Raw genomic sequence first — 23,472 nt, forward strand, 5'->3', positions numbered from 1 at the left:
TGGACACTGGCTTCCAATCACTAAAGCATCCTTCTGTCATCACCCTCTGCCTCCTACAAGTAAGCCAATTTTGAATCCACCTTATCAAATTACCCTGTATCCCATGTGCCTTTGCCTTCTTTATAAGTCTCCCATGTGGAACTTTGTCAAAGGCTTTGCTGAAATCCATATAAACTACATCAGCTGCACTACCCTCATCTACACACCTGGTCACCTCCTCAAAAAATTCAATCAAATTTGTTAGGCATGACCTCCCTCTGACAAAGCCATGCTGACTATCCCTGACCAAACCTTGCCTGTCCAAGTGGAGATGGATGCTCTCCTTCAGAATTTTCTCCAATAGTTTCCCTACCACTGACGTGAGACTCACTGGCCTGTAGTTCCCTGACTTATCTCTACAACACTTCTTAAATAGCGGAACCACATTAGCTGTTCTCCAGTCCTCTGGCACCTCCCCCGTGGCCAGAGAGGAATTAAAAATTTGGGTCAGAGCCCCTGCGATCTCCTCCCTTGCCTCCCTCAGCAGTCTGAGACACAAATCATCTGGACCTGGAGATTTGTCCACTTTTAAGCCTGCCAACACCTCCAATACCTTGTCACTCCCTATATCAATTTGCTTAAGAACCTCGCAGTCTCTCTCCCCGAGTTCGATACCTTCATCCTCATTCTCTTGGATGAAGACGGACGTGATCATTCAACACTCTAGCGATGTCCTCTGGCTCCACCCATAGATTTCCCCCTTGGTCCCTTATGAACCCTATTCTTTCCCTGGTTATCCTCTTCCCATTGATACACTTATAGAATATCTTGGGATTTTCCCTACTTTTACCAGCCAGAGCTTTCTCATACCCCCTCTTTGCTCTCCTGATTGCTTTCTTAAGTTCCACCCTGCACTGTCTGTACTCCACTAATGCGTCTGCTGATTTGCTTCCTTTGTACCTGCTAAAAGCCTCTCTTTTCCTTCTCATCGTAACCTGAATATCTCTGATCATCCATGGTTCTCTGGGCTTGTTGCTCCTTCTTATCATCCACGAAGGAACAGGTTGAGCCTGTACCCTCCCCATTTCCTTTTTGAACATCCCCTACTGTTCCTCTGTAGACTTTCCCACAAGTAACTGTTCCCAGTCTACCTTGGCCAGATCCTGCCTTATTTTACTAAAATCCACTCTCCCCCAATCCAAAACATTTTTTGCAACTTGTCGATTTCTTTGTCCATAACAGACTTAAACTGTACCATGTTGTGGTCGCTATCACTAAAATGCTCCCCCACCACCACCTCAGCCACCTGTCTGGCTTCATTCCCCAGAATTAGGTCTCTCATTGGACCCTCTACATATTGACCTAAAAAGTTGTCCTGTACACATTTCAAGAAATCCACTCCATCCAAGCCCTTAACACTATGTCTATCCCAATTAATGTTGGGAAAGTTGAAATCAACTAATATAATTACTCTATTGTTATTGTTTTTACACACCTCCTCAAATTGTGCACATATTTGCTCTTCAATTTCCTGCTGACTATCTGCGGGTCTATAATAAACACTTAATAATGTGGTTGCCCCTTTTTTATTCCTAAGCTCTACCCACAAAGCTTCATTCGATGCCCCCTCCAAGATATCATCTCTCCTTACTGCAGTAACTGACTCCTTGACTAATAATGCAATGCCGCCGCCTCTTTTACCCCCTCCCTTATCTTGCCTGAAGATTCTATATCCTGGAATGTTGAGCTGCCAATCCTGCCCTTCCCTCAACCACTTCTCAGTGATGGCAACTATATCACAATTCCACATGTCAACCCTCACCCTTAACTCATCCATTTTACCTGTAATACTCCTGGCATTAAAGTAGAGGCCATCCAGCCTTGCCTTACTTCCTTGAAGCTTATTGCAGCTGTACTCCCTCTGACTTGATTGTCACTAGAACCTGAAAGAGGCAACTTGTTTCATGTATAAATATCAAATAATACATTGCACTCTGTCTACATGTAAAGCTATAGCTGGAATAATCTAGGCTGGCTGGCCCCAGTATGTCCAGTTTCCGGAAGGTAGATTTTTGTCTCCGTTTTATGCATCATTAATGCTAAGCGAGCCCGGTGGAGTGTTAGAGACCAGAAAATCATGGTGATTCACCATAATGAAAATACTTGGGATATAAGTCCTGAAATTTGCATTTTTATTACATTAAATTTAACTAACCTTTATCTGGTCAATAATTAGGAGACTTTTGACATTGCTTATTTGGTGCCTTAAATGGTTTCCTAGCTTGAAATGACAAAACACCACAACAAGTGTGATTAGCTGTTCTCTGGCATGTTCTTCCTGTGGAATGAGACACCTCGAAAGTCTCTGGTGTTTAGCCTCAGAGTGAGTTCATCATTGAGGTGCCATTGAACAAGAGCACATTTTGTCCCTCTGAATAAATAAATAGGTGAAATGAATAAGCAGAGTTGGTGCCTGTGGGAATTCAGGCTGTCACTATCTACATCTTTTAAGTTAGACACAAAGGGATGGCAGTGTAGGGAACTCTTGTGTTGAGTGTGGATTGCTATATGCTGGCCATCAGCGTACCCTGGGACAGCACGTTTACAGTATCTAATGGATTTTAACCTGTCCCATGTGGCTGGCTGATTTCAATTTATACCCGTCCTGATTTTGTCCATCTGACCTGAGCCCACCTTGGCCTCGTTTGGCAGAAGAGGATATAATTGGTGGTGAAGTTTCTGGAGCACAGGATCCCCAAACTTGAATAGCAATTGGTCAGAATCCACAGTATGAGAGAAGGTGAGAAATTCCTGGGTTGTACTCTTCAGCACTTGACTACTCAGAAGGCAGTGCTCGACCACTCAAGATAGAAAGGGAGAAATAGGTGACTATCTACAGTAAAGCACAGGGCCATAGGACTCTCAGGTTCAGGGAACACTTGTAGCAAATTATTAGGTAAGAATTACCATGCCATTTAGCATCATCTCTTCATGAGTGATGTGCTCGCATGCCTTGTCGTACCTGTTGCCCCATAGTAGGGAAAAAGGTACAAAAAGATTGATGAAAAATACATTCAAGGGCGTTGCCAGGTGAGATAGCCAAGCAATTTTCTTTATGAACCTGCAGGTGACTGCTTGCAGTGCTTAGCCTGATTTACTTATCAAAGGCTGCACCCTAATTTGGAAGACAGATTAGATTGCCAAGGCAAAATGCTGTGATTGTTGGAAATCTGAAATAAAAACAGAAAATGGTGGCAATACTCAATAGGTCTGCTAGCATCTGTGGAGAGAGAAACTGTGTTCACGTTTCAGGTCAACGACCTTTCATTGGCACAGTTCTGATGAAAGGTCAGTCACCTGCAATGTTTGACGTTAACTCTGTTTCTCTCTTCAGATGTTGCCTGACCTGCTGAACAGATTACAGTGTTTTGGATGGGATTGATGCCAATCACTGTTCCAATGGGTTTGTTGATGAGTTAACCCAGGAAATTAGAATGAAGAAACTTCACCAGATCATTGACTGGTGCAAATCTTTATTTCCATTGACAGAAAAGCAGCGAAACTGACCACATGAATATTCTGCACCACCTTCCCTGCTACCTTCCCTAAGGCAGAAAGTGACAATGATACAATTCAAAGGAGGGTGGTCCTGATTAACATTGGAAAATCAATAGTAACTTGAGCTGAGAGGCAGATGGCATGAACCAGAGTAGTGGTTGTCATGTCTTAATGATAGAATACCTTGCATTTATTCAGTTTACAAGGTACATGGCACCAATCGCTTAAAAGGGATTTGCTAAACATGTTGTGGGTTCAGTTATTAAAACTAGGCACTTGAGAACAGTTTTACATAGGTATAAAGCTTTAAGACACGAGAGCTATGTGTGTCATCTGCTCAAAGCAAAAGTGAAATGAAGACTGGATCACATGACACATTTCCTTTTTAGTGATGTCATGCTGATATCCCTTAAAGGCATATTACAACAGTGGTAATAAGGGATTCTACAGTCAGGGCTAGTAATGGGCTTTTTTGTCAGTGAGACTGAATATGCTAAATGGCTTTTGTTTCCCTGATGCCAAAGTAAAGGTCATCACAATCGAAGGAAAATCTTTAAGGAAGGAAGGACAGCCAAATGTCATGGTCCATAGAGACTAATTGGGGGAAAATATCATTGCATCTTTCAAAAAACAAATTGGATGAAGATTTGAAGTAGAGAGAGATGCAAGACTATGTGGCAGGGAGAACAGGGCATTAGGACTAACTTTGAGATTGTTCTTGTAAACTCCCTCCTATTGCTCATTTGACCTGTAAGCAGCTTAAATTTCTTTCATGCATTATGTTGTTGGCTAGAATTTGCCAATAGTAGATTTAAACCCTTGATGTAGAAGGCTAAACAGGAATACTGAACTAGAAGTGTGGGAATTGAGGCAATCCTGGGTCAACCTGAACTACAAAACTGGAGCATGTTTTCGGCTACTGGTGTACAGACTCTTGACACTCAATGGGGTTATATGGAATGTAGTTAGATCAGATCATTTACTGCTATTCTGTAAATAAGGTTGTGTTGGTGTGTCCTACTTGTTTAAATTTGCATAAATAATTGAGAATCTGAGCCTTGCCATATTGTGTGTTGACATCCTCAATGTCTCAGAAAGAAATGAAGTGCAACAGACACTCGGGGTCGCCAATTATGAGTCCTAAAGGGCACAACATCTTTGCAAGGGCAGCAAGTGACCATACCATGATTTAAGATTTGTAAGGACAGTGGGGGCTGCTCATGGAAAATGCAATGCTACCTTTGGAAGGAAACTGACTAGGCATTGTTGCTAGCAAGTTGTGGAAGATACTTGTTCCTATCACATTGTAATGTCGTATTGTAATTCTTCGAGCACTCCACCTTGCAACCTCTTGCCCAATGTTTGAAAGACCTCATTATTATTTAACTAATCATTCTCATGACATCACCACCTGGTCTCACTCCACACCCAATTTTCCTTCTGAAGAGTCTCAGACATTTTCAAGTTTGTATATAAATTCAAGGAAAAGTTATAGTGGCTGCAGTAGAGATATTGATGTCAAACACCGTATGTTAGACCATTGTCGTCCTCAATTCTGCAGTGGCTAACTTATCCCAAAATTAGCTGGAGAACTGATTTAGAATAGACCATATTGAGCACAGGACTGAATATAAAGCAGGATAGCCAATGGCTAATGCACTGATCCCACCAATTAAATATTTTTGAATGTCATCAATTTTCTATAAACCTTGAACTATTAGTATAACTGATTATGGTTGGAAAGATGCCAATTATAATAAATACTCTTGTTAAGTTTAGTTGCTTAAATTAGCAAAAGGTTTTTGAGGTTTGTTTAATTATGTAAGGTGAAAGCAGTTTTGAAGTTCATCTGTAACAGAATATGTAGAGGTGGCTTAACGTGGTCCAGAGTAAATCAATTCTTGATTCCGGCTTGAATGTGCATTGAAAAATGATTGGTGTGTTTTGGCAGATTTCATTACCACTTAATAAATGGAGAAATTAAGGGGTGTATATATAGTTACGTTATGTTGAGTCCACAGTTGTCTTCCTGCTATTCTACACATACGAACATATGAATTAGGAACAAGAGTAGGCCACTCGAGCCTGCTCCACCATTCAGTAAGATCATGGCAGATCTGAATGTAACCTCAATCCCACATTCCTGCCAACCCGGATAACCTTTCACCCCCCTCGTTAATCAAGAATCTATCTATCTCTGCCATAAAAATATTCAAAGACTCTGCTTCCATCGCCTTTTGAGGAAGAGTGTTCCAAAGACACTCAACCCTCTGAGAGAAAAAAATTCTCATCTGTCTTAAATGAGTGACCCCTTATTTTTAAGCAGTGACCCCTAGTTCTAGATTCACCCACAAGAGGAAACATCCCCTCTACATCCACCCTGTCAAGACCCCTCAGGAATTTAAAGGTTTCAGTTAAGTTGCCTTTGACTCTTCTAAATTCCAGTGGATACAGGCCTAACCTGTTCAGCCTTTCCTCATAAGACAACCCACCCATTCCTCGTATTAGTCTAGTAAACCTTTTCTGAACTGCTAATGCATTTACATCTTTGTTTAAATAAGGAGACCAGTCCTGTACACAATACTCCAGATGTGGTCGCACCAATTCCTTATACACCTGAAGCATAACCTCCCTACTTTTGTAATCAATTCCCCTCACAATAAACGATAACATTCTATTAAATTTCCTAATTACCTGCTGTACCTGCATACTGACCTTTTGTGATTCACCCGCAGGCCCTCATGGATGATCCCTCTGAATCTGAGCTCTGCAATCTCTCATCACTTAGTTAATAAGTTTTTTTATTTTTCCTGCCAAAATGAATGATTTCACATTTGCCCAAATTATAATCCATTTGCCAGATCTTTGCCCACTCACTTAGCCTATTCATTTCCCTTTGTAGCCTCTTTATATCTTCACAATTTATTTTCCCACTTATCCTGGTGTCATCAGCAAATTTAGCAACCATTCCTTCAGTCCCTTCATCCAAGCCATTTAAAAGGAATCGTAAAAAGTTGAGCTCCCGGCGCTGATCCCTGTGGCACACCACTCGTCACATCCTGCCAACCAGAAAAAGACCCATTTATGCCAACTCTCTGCTTTGTGTTAGCTAGCCAATCTTCTATTCGTGCCAATATGTTGCCCCCAACACCATGAGCTTTTATTTTCTGCAATAACCTTTGATGTGGCACTTTATCAAATGCCTTCTGGAAATCTAAGTTCATAGAATGTTTTCGGGATAATTTCTTAGAACAGTACATTCTGGAACCAACCAGAGAGCAGGCTACGTTAGACCTGGTATTGAGTAATGAGATAGGATCAATTGATAACCTCTGAGTGAAGGCACCCCTAGGTATCAGTCATCATAACATGATTCATTTTTACATTCATTTTGAGGGAGAAATGATTGTGACCAAGACTAGTTTTTTAAACTTAAATAAGGGCAATTATGAGGGCATAAAAGCAGAGATAACTCAAGTGAGCTGGTAAATGAGGTTAAGGGATATGCCATCCACCAGTATACCCTCCAGTTCCCTTTTATCCACAGCACATGTGACTACTTAAAAGAACTCCAATAAATTGGTTAAATATATTTTCTTTTTACAAAACTATGCTGACTCTGCCTGATGGCACTTAGCAAAATTCAAGGCACCGCTATAACATCTTTAATAATAGCTTCTAACATTTTCCCTATGACAGTTGTTAGACTAACTGGCTGAGAATTCCCTGCTTTTTGACTCCCTCCCCTTTTGAATAAAGGAGTAATGTTTGCTATTTTCCAATCTAATGGAGCCTTCCCCGAATCTAGGAAATTTTGAAAAATTAAAACCATTGCATCTCACTAGCCGCTTCTTTCAGAACTTAGGGTGAAGTCCATCTGGACCTGGGGGTTTGTTAGCCCGCAGCCCCAACAATTTGTTCATTACCCCGTCCCTGATGATAATTTTTCCGAATTCTTCCCTCCGTTCAATTTCCTAATTTACAGCTATTTCTATGATGTTACTTGTGTCCTCTATAGTGAAGCAAAATATCTGTTTAATTCATCCGCCAGCTCCCTACTTTCCTTTATCAATTCCCCAGACACGCACTCTATAGGACAAACACTCACTTTGCTAACTCTTTTCCTATTTAAATATCTATAGAAACTCTTACTACCTGTCTTTATATTATTAGCTAGCTTTCTCTCATAGGCTAATTTTTCCATCCTTATTAATCTTTTTGTCATTCTTTGCTGTTCTTTATATCCTTTCCAGTCATCTGACCTGCCACCAGTCTTTGCATGATTATATGCTTTTTCTTTAAGGTTGACAGTGTCTTTAACTTTTTTACTTAACCACGGATAGTGGACCCTCCCCTTGGAATTTTTCTTTCTCATTGGAATGTATGTATTCTGTGTATTCTGAAATATCTCTTTAAATGTCTGGCACTGAACTTCTATTGGTGTATGCCTTAACCTCATTTGCCAGTTCACTTGAGTTAGCTCTGCTTTCATGCCCTCATAATTGCTCTTTTTTAAGTTTAAAATACTAGCCTTGGCACACTCATTTCCTCCTCAAAATGAATGTAGAAATGAATCATGTCATGATTGCTGCGACCTAGGGGTACCTTCACTCGGAGGTTATCAATTAATCCTATCTCGTTACTCAATACCAGGTCTAGTGTCGACTGCTCTCTGGTTGGTTCCAGAATGTGCTGTTCTATGAACTCTTCATCTACGCTACCTTTGCCCATCTGATTTTTCCAATTTCTATGTAGATTAAAATCCCCCATGTTATCGCTGTACCTTTCTGGCAAGCTCTCATTACCTCTTTTACATTCTGTCCTGCTGTGTAGTTACAACTGGGGGCCTATACACCACTTTCACAAGTGATTTCTTACCTTCATCCTTCCTCATCTGAATCCAAACCGCTTCTACATCCTGGTTTCCTGAACTTCGGCCATCCATCTCTAATGTGTTAATACCATCATTAATTAACAGAGCCACCATTCCACCTTTTCCTAACTTCTTGTCCTTCCTAAATATCATGTACCCTTCAATCTTCAGGTTCCAATCTATGTCACCCTGTAGCCATTTCTCTCTAATGGCTATCAGATCATACATACTTGTTTCTATTTGCGCTATCAGTTCCTCTGTTTTGTTTTGAATGCTACGTGCGTTTAGATACAATATGATAGCTTTTTACTTTCATCTACATATAGAATTGCGAATTGAAACGGTCATAAATATATCGATATTCTGCGATCTGATTCAAGCTCACACTGACTGTGAATCTCATCAGAATATCAAGATGGGAGTCAATAGAATTTAGTGTATCCATAGGAAATAATGTAATAGTGCAATTTTGTTCTGGTGGTAATACTGAAATGATAATAGGAAATAGTCCAGTACCCTAATGCTCCTTAAAATAGGAATGGTTATCATGCCAAATGAAGTTGATAACCATGATTTCATTTTTGATAATGGGGCTTGGATTCTCTTTGGGTCGATCTTGAGTGCACAAAGTGTGGATAATGAGGCATGACAAGCAGAAAGAACTCCCTACTGTAACCATCAAGAATGAATGCAAATGACACTGCTGCCAGGTCACCAGCATCATTGTTTTCAGTTTGAGTGGCAACGACATGAAGACTGGCTTAATTGCAGAAAATTGAAGAATGCCACTGATTTTAATGGGGCCGAGGTATTATAATTACCTTTTAATCTTTTCAGCAAGAGGAAATGGGGCAACAGTGAAGTAGTGCAGAAGTTTTAAAACGTTATTGAAGCCATAATTTAGTGGAACTTCTGTGGTCAAATTATGGCATATGTCAGAGTGCAAGTTTTCAGCAAATTCCAGGTCTTTATATTGGGCCATAGTGCTAGAAAAATAATAGCTTTAACTATGCACGAACAGACATATGAATTAGAAGTAGGAGTTGGCCACTCAGACCCTCGAGTCTCATCCGTCACAGTGTCTTTACAGTGCAGAAGAAGGTCATTCAGCCTATCCAGTCTGCACTGGCTCTCTGAAAGAGCATTCCACCTCGTCCCATTCCCCTACCTTATCCCCATAACCTTGCACATTCTTTCTTTTCAGGTAGCAATCCAATTCCCTTTTGAATACCTCGAGTGAACCTGCCTCCACCACCCTTTTCAGGAAATTTGCTGTAGACTCCAACCACTGTCTGGGTGAAAAATGTTTCCTTGCATCACATTTACTCCTTCTGTAAATTTTTTTAAATCTGTGCCCTCTAGTTCTTGATGTTCTCTTGAGTGGGGATAGTTCCTCACTATTTACCCTACCCAAGACCCCTCAGGATCTTGAATACCTGTATCAAGTATCCTCTTAGCCTTCTTTTCTCCAAGGAAAACAGACCCAACCTCTCCGATCTACCCTCATGGCAATGGTTCTTCATCCCAGGATTCATTCTTGTGAATCTCTTCTGTACTCTCTCTCCAATGCCTTCACATCCTTCCTCAGTATGGCACCCAGAACTGGATGCAGTACTCCAGATGAGGCCTAACTAGTGTCTTATACAAGTTCAACATGAGCTCCTTACCCTTGTGCTCAATGCCTCTATTAATAAATCCTAAGATACTCTATGCTTTATTAACTGCTCTCTCAACATGCCCTGCCATCATCAATGACCTATACACCAAGGTCTCTGTTCCTGCACGTCCTTTAGAGTTTCTCCCTTTATTTTATGTTATACTGTCGCACCATATCTTTCCTGCCAAAACGAATCACCTCACACTTATCTGCATTGAACTTCATCTGCCACTTGTCTTCCCAATCTACCAACAGGCCTATGCCCTTTTGAAGTTAAAAACTATCCCCATCACTGTTGATAACATTTCCATATAATTCGTATAATCTGCAAATTTTGAAATCATGCCCTGCGTATGATAGTCTAGGTCATTAATATATATCAGGAAGAGCAAGGGTCCCAACACTGACCACTCAGGAACTCCACTACAAACCTTCCTCCAATCTGAAAAAAAATAATTTATCACTGCTCTGTTTCCTATCACTCAGCCTATTTCTTAGCCAAGTGTCTACTTTCCGTTTTATTTCATGACCTAGAATTTTGCTCACAAGTCTGTTGTGTGGCAGTGCATCAAATGCCTTTTGAAAATCCATAAGCACCACATCAACAGCGTTTCCTTTATCAACCTTTTGTTATGTCCTCAACAAAACTCCAAGCTAATTAAACATGATTTTCCCTTAATGAATCCATGCTGACTTTCCTTAACTATCCTGCACTTGTCTAAGTGATTATTGATTTTATCCTATATTATAGTTTCCAGAAGTTTCCCTACCACTGAGGTCAGACTGACTGGTCTTGCTGGCTTTATCCTTGCACCCCTTTTTGAACAAGGGTGAAACATTCGCGGTTCTCCAGTCCTCTGGCACCACTCCTGTGTCTAAAGAAGACTGAAAGATCATCACTTGTGTCTCTGCAATTTCCCCACACACACATCCCTCAATACCCTTGGATACATCTCATCTGGTCTTGGTACCTTATCTATTTTAAGTAAAGATAGCCTTTCCAACACCACCTTCCTCTCCGGTTGTAATTTCTTCTAGTGCACCAGTTACCTCCTCTCTCACTTTGGCCTGGGTTGCAAGTCCTTCCTTTGTAAAGACAGATGCAAAGTACTTGTTCAACACCTCTGCTATTTCTGCAACCTCCACATGCAAGTTTCTTTTCTCGTCACTAACCAGCCCCCCTCTTTCTTTGACCACCCTTTTATTATTCACATGCTTATAGAAGACCTGGGGATTCCATTTTATGTTTGTTGCCTTTTTTCATGCTCTCTCCTTGCTTTTCGTATTAGTTTCTTCACTTCCCCTCTGGTCCTCCTATATTCAACCTGATTCTCCATTGTATTTTCTACCTGACATCTGTCGTGCGCGCACTTCTTCCTTTGCATCTTCACCTCTATATATCTCGTCATCCAGGGTGTTCTGCATTTATTTGTCCTACCTTTCCCCTTCAAGGGAACACACCTTGACATTGCCTGCAGTACTTTTTCTTTGAAGGTGGCCCATTGTTCAGCCACCGTCTTTTCTGCCAACATTTGATTCCAACTCACTCAACTCCCATGCATTCTCATCCCATTGAAGTTGGCTTTCCCCCAATTAATTATCCCTGCTCTGGATTGCTCTCTGTCCTTTTCCATGATTAACCTAAACCTTATGATACAATGGTCGCTGTCCCCAAGAGGTTCTCCCACTGATAGTTGATCCACTTGGGCCAACTCATTTCCCATAACCAGGTCCAAAAGTGCATGTCCTCTTGTTAGACTGGGAACATACTGCTGCAGAAAATTATCTTGGAACACATTCCAGGAACTCTCGCCCCTTTTGTCCTTTTGTACTATTCCTATCCCAGTCTATATTTGGATAATTGAAGCCCCCCATTATAATTACTGTGTAACTCTTGCACTTCTCTGTAATTTCTTTGCAAATTTGTTTCTCCACATCCCTCCCACTAGTTGGTGGTCTACTGCACCGATCAATGTTATTGCATCTTTCCCATTCCTTACCTCTAGCCAGATAGATTCTGTTCTTGACCCTTCTGGAACATCCTCTCTCTCCAGAACTGTAATGCTATCTTAAACCAACATTGCCACTCCATCCACTGCCCCCCCACCCCTTTTCTTCCTTTCCTGTCTCTTCTAAACACCTTGTACCCAGGAATATTTAACGCCTAGTCCTGCCCTTTGAGCCAGGCCTCTGTTATAGCAATAATATCATAATTCTATTTGTCAACCTGTGCCTGCAATTCACCAGTCTTATTAATCACACTGCGTGCATTCACATACATGCACATTTGCCCTGAATTAGCCTTTTTTACTTTCCGGCTTATTCTGACCCCATCTAATGACTTACTTGCCTACTCTAAATTTATCTATCTTGATGCAACTCTGATACATCCTTGTTATCAGCTGATACTTTAGTACTTCCCACGGCCAGTTTTTCTCCTTTGCACTCTGAAGTTCCCCCCAGGTTCCCATCCTCCTACCAATCTAGTTTGAATCCTCCCCAACAACACTACCAATCTTCCTCATGAGGACACTAGTCCCAGTCCTGTTTGGGTGTAGCCTGTCCCAGAACTGATCCCGATGCCTCAGAAATCTAAAGCCCTCCCTCCTACTCCATTTTTCCAGTCATGTGTTGAACTGCTCAATCTTCCTATTCTTATGCTCACTAGGATGTGGCACTGGGAGTAATCCTGAGATTACTGTTCTTGAGGTCTTGCTTTTTAATTCCCTTCCTGACTCTCTAAAATATGCTTTCAGGGCCTCATCCCTTTTTCTACCTATGTCATTAGTCCCAGTGTGGAACACAATTTCTGGCTGTTCACCCTCCCTCAAAAGAATGTCCCCTGTGACATCCTTAGCTGTGGCATCAGGGAGGCAACATACCAACCTGGAGTCACATCTATGGCCGCAGAAATGTCTGTCTGCTCCCCAACCTATGGAACCCCTACTACTGCAGCACTTCCACTCTTCCTCCTACCTCCTCGTGCAGCTGAGCCATCTGTGGTGCCATGGACTTGGCTTTTTCTACAGTCCTCTGAGGAACCATCTCGCTCACTAGTATCCAAAGTGGAAAAGCAGCAAGAGAGTGAGAGAGCCTCAGGGGATTCCTGCACTACCTGTCTGTTTCTCTTGCATACTGTGGCGGTCACCCATTCCCCCTCTGCCTGTGTACTACTTAGCTGCGGTGTGACCATCTCTGTAAACATGCTATCCATGTAATGCTCAGTCTTGCGGATGCACCACAGTGACTCAAGCCACCGCTCATGCTCCACAACTTTGAGCTCAAGTTTCTGCAACCGGTAACACTTCCTGCAGATGTAGTCATCGAGGGCACTTTGTGCCTGCACAACTTCCCACATCCCACAAGATGCATGTTCCAAATGGCTGAGCTGCACTCATGCAGCTCCGCATTCCTGCATACCCCCGATAACCTTTCACCCCCTTGCTTATCAAGAATTTATCTACCTCTGCCTTAAATATATTCAAAGGCTCTGCCTCAACCACCTTTTGAGGAAGAGAATTCCAAAGTGTCTCAAGCCTCAGAAATTTTTCCTCATCTCTGTCTGAAATGAACAACCCCTTATTTTTAAACAATAACTCCCTGGTTCTAGATTCTTCCACAAGAGGAAACGTCCTTTCCACATCCACCCTGCCAAATCCCTTCAGGATCTAAAATTTCAATTAAGTCACTTCTTATTCTTCCAAACTCTAGCAGATATAAGCCTAGTCTGTCCAACCTTTCCTCATAACATGACCTGCCCATTCTGGATAATAGTCCAATGAACCTTCTCTGAATGCTTCCAACGCATTTACATCCTTCCTTAAATAAGGTAACCAGTACTGTACACTACTCCAGATGTGGTCTCACCAATGCCCTGTATAACTGAAGCAGCACCTCCTTACTCTTGTATTCAATTCCCCTTGAAATAAACAATAAATTTCTGTTAGCTTTCCTAATTACTTGGTGTACTTGCATATTAACCTTTTGCGATTCATGTGCTCGGACACCCAGCTCCCTCTGCAATCTCTCACCATTTAGATAATATGCTTTTTTTTTGGCCTTCCAAAATGCACAACCTCACGTTTTCCCACATTATACTCCATTTGCCAGATCTTTGCCCACTCACCTAATCTATCTATATATCCTTTTGTGAAGAAGACATAGAGACTACAACTACAACTTAATTTCCAACCTATCTTTGTGTCATCAGCAAATTTAGCAACCGTACCTTTGGTCCCTTCACCCAGATCACTTATATAAATTGTAATGAGTTGACGCCCTGGCATGACTATTAATGTGCCAGCAAGTTCAGGGAATTAAAAGATAAGGCTGAAGCTGTGAATCTCGACCATTTACGAGTTGATTTGCATAGTACCAACATTTGCTTTGCATAAGTGACCTTTTGCCCTCCACTTGCCCATTATGTTTGTGAATTTGCTGAACTTTCACAATAGTTGCCCATAAAACTCACCACAGAATGTAAGGACTGGAATTTAACAGCATCAGTATCTTTTTAATGACGGTGATAGTTGTTAATGCCGTGCCAATCAACTGCTCTGGTCCAGAACAAGAACAATTTAAACTGTTCAATCCAATTACTTCTGTTAATTATAGATTATTAAAATCTCTAATGTTAAATGATCACATTTTGTTTTCCTTTTCCTCAATCCAATTTTTCTTTCCCTCCGTTGTTCTTTCTGCACTTGATTTGACCCTAATTCAGCCATTATATCTGAGCGTCCTTCTCCGCAGTTGCTCTATTTCTTTCTTGATCTTTAAATTTCATCGATTAAGGAGATACAAGCTTGACCCTGCTATTCACTAAGGCTCCAGATGCCCCACTGCCCAGCTCTCACTGCCAGCAAATTACAACTCCAAAGAAGTTTGACCTGAAGGTTGCAGAAACTGGCTAATTAATAGTGCGTGCCACAAGGCTGTTTAAATTTAAGTGGTTGGTCCTGTTGTTGACCCGAGTGGAAAAAATTCTATTGACGTCACAAATTTTCTTTCACCGAGAAGGGCACATAGCTTTCACTGTACATCTCCGCCTCAGGACCACAGTGACCAGGAGGTCTGACTTGCGGGGAAGCCACAGGCATATATTTACACCTGTCCATCTGTTGTAAAAACATGTTGCACAGGCTAAATTTCAGTGCACTGATTGTGGGGAGCAGAACAAACCTGTTGTTACTAAGATCATTTTGTTGTGCAGCTGTAGCTATGACTTGTAGTTTTCTAATCTTTGGTTTTATTTTTATGATTGCTAACAGATGGAGCACAGACATCGAAAGAAAGATACCCCAGTACCAACGAGTAGCCACCACCTCTTTCTACAAATGAAAAGTCTGATGTGTGCTAACCTAGGCGAAGAACTAGAGGTCTTCTTTTCAATTTATGATAGCAGGGAAAATCATCCTGTCAGGTGAACTTAATTTTTGTTTATAAAAATTGAAAACAGTTAACTCTCAACATAATTCAACAGTGTTTGACTTGAGGTTGCTGTGGGATTTGTGCATTGTTAACCTGAAGTTTTAGCTACTAAATAATGTAACTGAAGCAGATTCCAGCACTGGTTCCTTTTTTAAATGCTTATACACTGTCAGTGAAAACCGAAAATACATTGTTGCAAGAATATAGACTCTTCTTGTCTTTCCCCTAATGTATAGTGAGGTATAGAAAGTAGTCAAAGAATGTAGCTATTGGACTGAATCATCATTACTGAAACAGCTCTTTTTTTAAAAAAAAGATGTCACACTATCAATTAGTTCCAACTAAGCTGTGAAGCACTAGCCTGTAGCCTTTATTAAATAGAGACTGGCTCTGATTGGGGTAGGAGTTGGCAATTACACTTTTGTAGGCAAGAAATTTCTGGTCAATACACTTGAAGGTTCTGCTGGAGCTGTGTTGTACATTGCTGTTGTGTTACTTCCTTTTATACTGATACCCCTTCAAATAAAGTCCTGAGTCAGCTTTGCTTAGTTGGAAACAGCCTTGGTTCCAGTTTAGAAGATTGTGACTCTAAGATGTCAGCATATTATCTGCGCTGATGTATCAATGCAATATTTAAGTGAGTGCCGCAATGCTCGAGGTGCTGACTTGCAGATGAGAAGTTAAATTGTGAGGCCCATTTTGTCTGTTCAGATGGGCATAAAGATCTTCCAATAATATTCAAAGGAGAGTGGGGAGTGCTTAGAGATTCCTAGCCAGCATTCTTCTCTCGGACATCACCACCAAAACAAATGACATTTACTGTTTATAAAACTTTGCTGTGTGGAAAATGGCTGTCACATTTGCCCACATGACAGCAGTTGCTGCACTTCAAAAGTAAATCATTGTTTGTATTGCATTTTAACCATTCTGAGGATATGCTATATAAATATTAGTGGTTCTCGTTACAGCATTTTCTGGAATGGGCTGTCCTCCATATTCTTTGTTATCTTTCATTATGTACTATCTGCATTCAGATTGGATGACGATACCACTTGTTTGCCTACCATAACTAATAGCAAACCTTCCCCCGTTGCTATTGTTGATCAGTGCTGAGTATAACCGGAAGTTTTCACTTGGGGTGCAATCAGCGATCCGGGCGCAAAGGTGTGCCCAAAATGGTGTTTAAATTATCCATTTTGCCAGCAAAAATACAAGAGAAGCATACTATCTCAATGGTGAGAGATTGCAGAGCTCTGACATGCAGAGGGATCTGGGTGTTCTAGTGCATGGATTGCAGAAGGCTAAAATACAAATATAGCAAGTAATTAGGAAAACTAATAGACTGTTGTAGTTTATTGCGAGGGGAGTTGAATACTAAAGTAGGGAGGTTAAAAGAGAGGAAGAAGAAAGCTATTTTCAAATCTGCATTAGAACAAACGAATTAGGAGCAGGAGTAGGCTACTTGGTTCCTCAAGCCTGCTCCACCATTCAATAAGATCATGGATGACCTGATTTTAATCTCAACTCCATGTTCCGACCTACCCCCGATAACCATTCAACCACATTGCTTATCAAAATTCTACCTAGCTCTGCCTTATAAATATTCAAACACTCTGCTTCCACTGCCTTTTGAGGAAGAGAGTTCCAAAGACTCATGACCCTGAGAGAAAAAAATTTTCCTCATCTCTGTGTGAAAGGGGTGACCCCTTAATTTTAAACAGTAGTCCCTAGTTTGAGGTTCTCCCACAAGGGGAAACATCCTTTCCACATCCACCCTGTCAAGACCCCTCAGGATCTTAAAGGTTTCAATTAAGCTGCCTCATACTCTTCTAAACTCTAGCGGATACAAGCCTAGCCTGTCCAACCTTTCCACATAAGGCAACACTCCCATTCCCGGTATTCATCCTGTATACCTTCTCTGAACTGCTTCCAACACATTGACATCCTTCCATTAAGTAAGGAGACCAATACTGTACACAGTACTCCAGATGTGGTTGTTATCAATGCCCTATACAACTGAAGCATAATCTCCCTTCTCAAGGGCAATTAGGGGTGGGCAATCAATGCTTGGCCGAGCCAGTGACACCCAAATCACATGAATTAATAAGAAAAAAGTTTCCACTCAATCTATTTGCGTGTCACTGAAAGTAAAATCTGCCATGCAACAGTGCAATCAGATAGTTCTTTAGAATGTAGCAAAATAGATTAGATTTTTTAAAAAAAACTTGATATATTTAAGAATGGTAACTAGCTGCAGTTTGATAATGCCACTGAAAATAGCTTTACGACACAACCATACACTTTAATTAGTGTGTAGGTTCTTCAGCCTGCTCCTTTTGCCCGTGCGACGACCTACGGAAACTGACAGTAGTCAGTTTCTTATTAAATTTTAAAAAGAGAGATACCGAGTGCTAGAAACACTCAGCAGGTTTGGCAGCATCTGTGAAGCCAGAAGCAGAGTTAACTTTTTAGGTATGTGACACTTCATAACTTGAGGAAACTTGAATTGTGCTGAAGACACTTTGTGCTTAAAATCCCATGTTGCTGATTTTGAGATTTCGGGTGAATTGTGACAAAAATCCAGCACAACCATGTCAAACTCCAGGACACTCCCTAATTTGTGCCAGAAATGTGAGTTGGTTAGCAGAATTATGGGAGGAATTTCATCCTCCATGGTGGTTGTATTTTCGCAATGGACAGTGATGAAACTAATCAGACTAAGAGTTAGACAAATGTGGATCTGTTTCAGTAGGTGGATGAGACTTAGTTACATTTATTGAATCATTAATATGTCAAAGAACCATACCATTATGACATTACTTCATATTAAACATTGGGAAGAATTTTACCCTTTGTGTGTGGGCGCATATGTGTGTTTGAAATAGAGCGCATTGACGTTGGATGAGCAATATTTCGCTAGGTGGGCGCGTGATGAAGACGTGCCCACCATTAGTTAAGTAGCCAGTTAAGGTCCTGGAGAGACCATTTGACTCCGAGTTTACATAGCCCATGTGATTTTCAGGCCGTAGCACAGGCAAAAGGGGCAGGCCACAATTTGCAAAACCTTATCCACAGCAGGACAAGAGGGTTCAGTTGGCTTCACAAAGTGAATAGTGAGTAGTTTTGGATATCACTTGCTGCTTGCTCCTGTGAACAGGACAGTTTCATTTTGCTTCAGAGCTGCATTCAGAGCATTCCTAGGCTTCATTTCAGGACTCATTGTTGTCTTCCAGGCCCTCGGAGGATACAGACTGTGTGGGCCCTTCCAGATATCAGACAGCCTTCCATAACCCTGGTAATGGGGATTGTGCCCTCCGCTGGTGGCACCTCCTCCTCTGAGGAAGAGAGGGGCAGAAGGCAGAGGAGGCCAGATGTCCCTGTTCAGCTTCCAAGGGAGTGACCTGTGGGAGGAGAGGCACAGGCACAAGGGGTGCAGGGCCAACAGGCAAGCGAAGACAGAAGGAGCCACAGAAGACGCCACTATTCTGCTGCCAGGGTTTACAGGCGACGCAGCAGCTACCTCAATATGCTTGAGGTGCAATGCCTCTTTAAGGGAGTTAGTGACCTCCATCTGTCAGAAGATTGGCCCTGAGATCAGCTCTGACTGTGTGGGTGGATACCCCATGCCAGTGGCCCTGAAGGTCATGGTGGCCCTAAACTTCCATGCCTCCAGCTCTTTCCAAAGTTAAGTGGGGGATCTGTGTGGAGTCTCCCAATCAGCTGTCCATAGTTGCGTCAAAGCTCTGCTCAGGCGGGTATTGACTTTCATTCATTACCGTACGAACGAGGTCAGCCAGATAGAGCGAGCTAGAGGTTTCACAGTGATTGCTGGATTCCCCCGTATCCAGGGCGCAATAGACTGCACACGTGCGGCCATCAAGGCACCAGCAGGTGAGCCGGGAGCCTTTGTCAACAGGAAGGGTTTCCACTCCATGAACGCGCAGATAGTGTGTGACCACAGGATGCTGATTCTGCTAGTCTGTGTAAGGTACCCTGGCAGTTCCCATGACGGTTATATCCTAAGACACTCCCAGGTGCCGAGGCTCTTCAGTGCTCCAGCCCGACTGGATGGATGGCTGCTGGGTGACTAGGGCTATCCGCTCAAAAGGTGGCTCATGATGCCTCTCCGCCATCCAAGAACAGAGGCCGAGCAGTGGTACAACAGGAGCCACGCCCCCACAAGGGCTGTGGCAGAGAGAACCATCAGTCTTCTCGAGATGCATTTCCGCTGCCTGGACCATTCAGGGGGCGCACTGCAATACCCCCCAGAGCGTGTGTTACTGATAGTAGTTGCATGCTGCGCTCTCCACAATCTGGCACTGGCAAGGTGGGACTCAGTGGAGGAAGAAGATCTTGATGCAGCTGCACAGGCAACAGATGATGAGTCCAGCAGTGAGTCCGAGGACGAGCATGCTCAGGAGAATGCTGAGGGCATATATGCAGACCTGGGCAACCTCCAGGGAGGCAGGGATACCCGGGACAATACAAGCTCCTTCAGCTAACCTGCCAAATAAGAACCACCACCACATGTCAGGGCTGCAGGTTCCTTATTTGATGCCTTGAAAGGACCAGTTCCTTGGTCAACAGCATACACAATGCAAAGTTTCAGGTCCATCAGCTGCTGCCTCAGGAACAACTCCAGAGACCGATCATCAGCCATCGACTGAGCATTGTCTTGTTCCCCAGCAGTCCCCCTGCCCTGGGAACACTCTGCCTCCACCTGCACCTCAAGCAAGTGTGAAGCGCCCTAACCAATGTGCACTGAGATACTAGATGCTATCCTTATGCACATCAAGGTGCCGGTATCTGCGCTGGTGCCTGCTTCACAGAGGATGTGATGCTGCTGCATGCTCAGCATGCTGGCCCTCAGGGGTCAGGGGTGGACCTTAAGGCCCCTCAGAACAAGGGGCTGCTGATGAGCCTAAAAGGGAGAAGGAGGTCATGTCATTGGTTTAAGTCATTAAACTGTCAGTGTGCATGCCTAGCACCCTGATGAGACAGAGATCTCCATCATGGTGCCCTCGCCTTTCCATTCTCAATGGGCATTCCAGGTTCAAGGCTCAAATCAATATACAGACTACACTGCAATGGTTGCAAAAAGCCACATTCTCATCTCTGCACCGCAGTCTTACCTCCCTCTGGCACCCCAACCTCACCATAGTCGCTTGACCGAGATGCATGGTGTTTCTCCAGGTCCAGAGCCTCCTGTTCATATCTACTGAGAATTAGTGGTGTGGCTGTCCCCTGCCAGTCTGCGACCTCTCTGAATTGTTGGGGGATGTTTTCTCCTGGAAGGAGAGAGGAGCATTGATCAGTCCACTCTCTATCTGCAGCGCCACTGCAGCCTGGCCAACCCCACCTGAGGAACACCTCGCGGAGCTCACCACATTCATGACTCTGGAGCCGCAAGGCACTCGGTCCAAGCAGCCAGGGCTCACCCCCTTGGCCAGATCCTGCCTCATTGACGTTTTCCACTCAAACTATAACACCTCTGAGGTCCATAGGGGGGTGGGCAGCTTTTACCTGTTATGCAAAGACACCCATGCCAACACGGTACTCAGCTTTCTCGATCGCAGCAGATCACTAAAATGCTTCCGGCACGGGACCCATGTGCACCTCAGCATGTTGTGGCTGCTAACCCTGGGTGCTACCTCCTCCCAGGCCTTTTTGGTGAGATGGGGGGGCCTCCTCCTCACGTCCCTGGGGACAAGTGTTTTTCTCCTGGCTACCACCACCTCCAGGAGGGCACCAAGGCACTCATCCAAAAAACACAGGGCTGAATATCCCGCCGACCGGCCATGTCCACCCGCTGCGGCATCCATGCACACTACTTCCGCCTCCTTTGGTGGCAGCCTCCCAGGAACTGCTGAGGCCATGTTTGAATCGGCTGCCGGGTCGCCCTTGCACCTGGCCGACATTAAGCCCCCGCCTGCCCCTTCGCGCTCATTCAAAGGTTGCGTCTCATGCTGGGCAGGCCTTAATTGGCCCAGCCGTGTAAAATTGCGGTGCCCTGCCGATCGCGGGTGGTGGTCGGCTTCCCGATTGCCCCCACCGAGCCAGCGCGCTAAGGGTAAAATTCTGCCCATTATCTCCCCTGACTGGAATAAACTTTGAATTGTTGCAAACATTTCTGCACCAGTACCATGAGCAAAATACAAAGACCAAGAGAAGAATAGATAGATCTATGAGGAAGCTAGATAAGTATTTGAGGAAGAAAGGCATAGAGGGATATGCTGGTAGAATTAGATGAGGAAAAATGGGAGGACACTTGAGTACAAGATGCACTGCAGCAACTCACTAAGGCTCCTTCAACAGCACCTTCCAAGTGCACAACCTTTGCATATAGAAGGACAGGGGCAGCAGATACATGGGAATTTGACCACCTGCAAGTTCCCTTCCAAGCGCACACCATCCTGACTTGGAACTATATTGCCGTTCCTTCACTGTCGCTGGCTCAAAATCCTGGGACTCTCTTCCTAACAGCACTGTGGGTGTACCCACACCACATGGACTGCATCCATCAAGAAGGTGGCTCACCACCACCACCTTGATGGCAGTGAGGGATGGGCAATAAATGCTGGCCTTGCCAGTGATGCCCACATCCTGTGAATGAATTATAAAAAGCAAGTGGAGCATAAGCACCAGCATAGTCTGGTGGGGCCGAATGGCCTGCTTTTGTGTTGTATATTCAACGTAATTTATCTCTTTCTCATTAAAGCTTTATTGTTTTCCAACAATCGCTGAAATTACTTGGCTCTGATGTTTTTCTGAGTTCTACGGAGTTAAAGTATATGCATTTTCATGGCTGTTCATGCTCCGACTATTACACACACTGATGGTTTGTTTCTGTAATAGTGACTGGAAATCTGGTGAAGTATAGTTGTGCAGTAACTTGGTTTACTTTGTTTCTGCAGTTTGACAACAAATCTGCTTTTTCATCTGTGAAATTGAAAACCACCCTTGTAAGATTCCTCAGCAAATTATTTCATTAAAATGGACTTTTAATTTATTTTTCTGTTATGCTTTTCTTAACCTTCATTAACAAGAAGAAAGGCGAACTTGCCTTTGGAGAAGGCAGATTATAGTGCAGCATAATAGTATAGAATTAGTCCCATTATTGGGCTATAATCCACTGTCCTACATAGGAAGGAGAAGAAACCGTTTGGAGCTACCTTGCTAAATACTAAGGATCAATGGCTCCAATCTGTGAAAGAGCCCTTGGATGTAAGATCACCAATTCATTGCAGAGGAATGGAAAATAAATGAGCGTTCAATAGGCATAGGAAGCGAGGGGGATACAGGAGGACTTCATGTCTCATACTGACTGTGAATAATCTTGCAGAGGCAGGTTGATGGTGGCTGTTTCTAGGGGGATGTCACCCCTAGATGTAGGTTTCCAATCCCATACTGGTCTCCAGATCTTGGCAGACAGCTCTGCCTTATGTTTCAGGCAGAGAGAGAGACACCTGCTCGTCAATGGCATTTTTCTGAACCGGATTCCGTTGCCAAAGTAGATTTTATTTACTGACTTTGAAAGCTGCAGTATGGATTTCTGGCTAACGTCAGAACATGAACCACGAAGTGCAACTAAGCTGGACCTGAAATTTGAAATCCTCCTGCGAGGGAAAGATGAACCTATGCTTTTACATAGTGTTATCATGTCTCAGTGAATTCCATTCATGTCCTCCAATAAAAAGCAGCTTCTTTCTTCTCTCGGGTCAAGCAGATATTGGAAAACTCTCTGCACCTGTACGGCTTTACCCTAATCTATTTGGATAATGATTTTAAATTGAACTCTTATGAAATTGCATCAGTCAGCCAAATTGCACAAGATTTTAATGAGATTATTCTGTTTTCCATCAACTAGAAGAGTTCCATGACATGGTGTCCCCACATTCTCGCATGCCAGCTCAGTTCTGATGCCCTGGTAATCGGCTGCTGGGGTTCCATGTTCTGCTTTTATTTTAGAAATTTT

General features: G+C 43.0%; 1 protein-coding gene across 2 annotated transcripts in view; it reads left to right on the top strand.

Moving 5' to 3' along the window:
• The window catches only part of LOC144696600 (dedicator of cytokinesis protein 4-like), a 391,455-nt gene that overhangs the window by 128,445 nt on the left and 239,538 nt on the right, over window positions 1–23,472 (top strand). For both annotated transcript variants that reach the window (XM_078568091.1, XM_078568092.1), the window contains exon 8: window positions 15,338–15,489. In XM_078568091.1, the coding sequence (XP_078424217.1) occupies window positions 15,338–15,489 (152 nt within the window). The remainder of the gene's footprint in view (window positions 1–15,337; window positions 15,490–23,472) is intronic.

Source organism: Cetorhinus maximus, chromosome 22, assembly GCF_964194155.1.
Source record: "Cetorhinus maximus chromosome 22, sCetMax3.hap1.1, whole genome shotgun sequence".
Classification (NCBI taxonomy): Eukaryota; Metazoa; Chordata; class Chondrichthyes; order Lamniformes; family Cetorhinidae; genus Cetorhinus; species Cetorhinus maximus.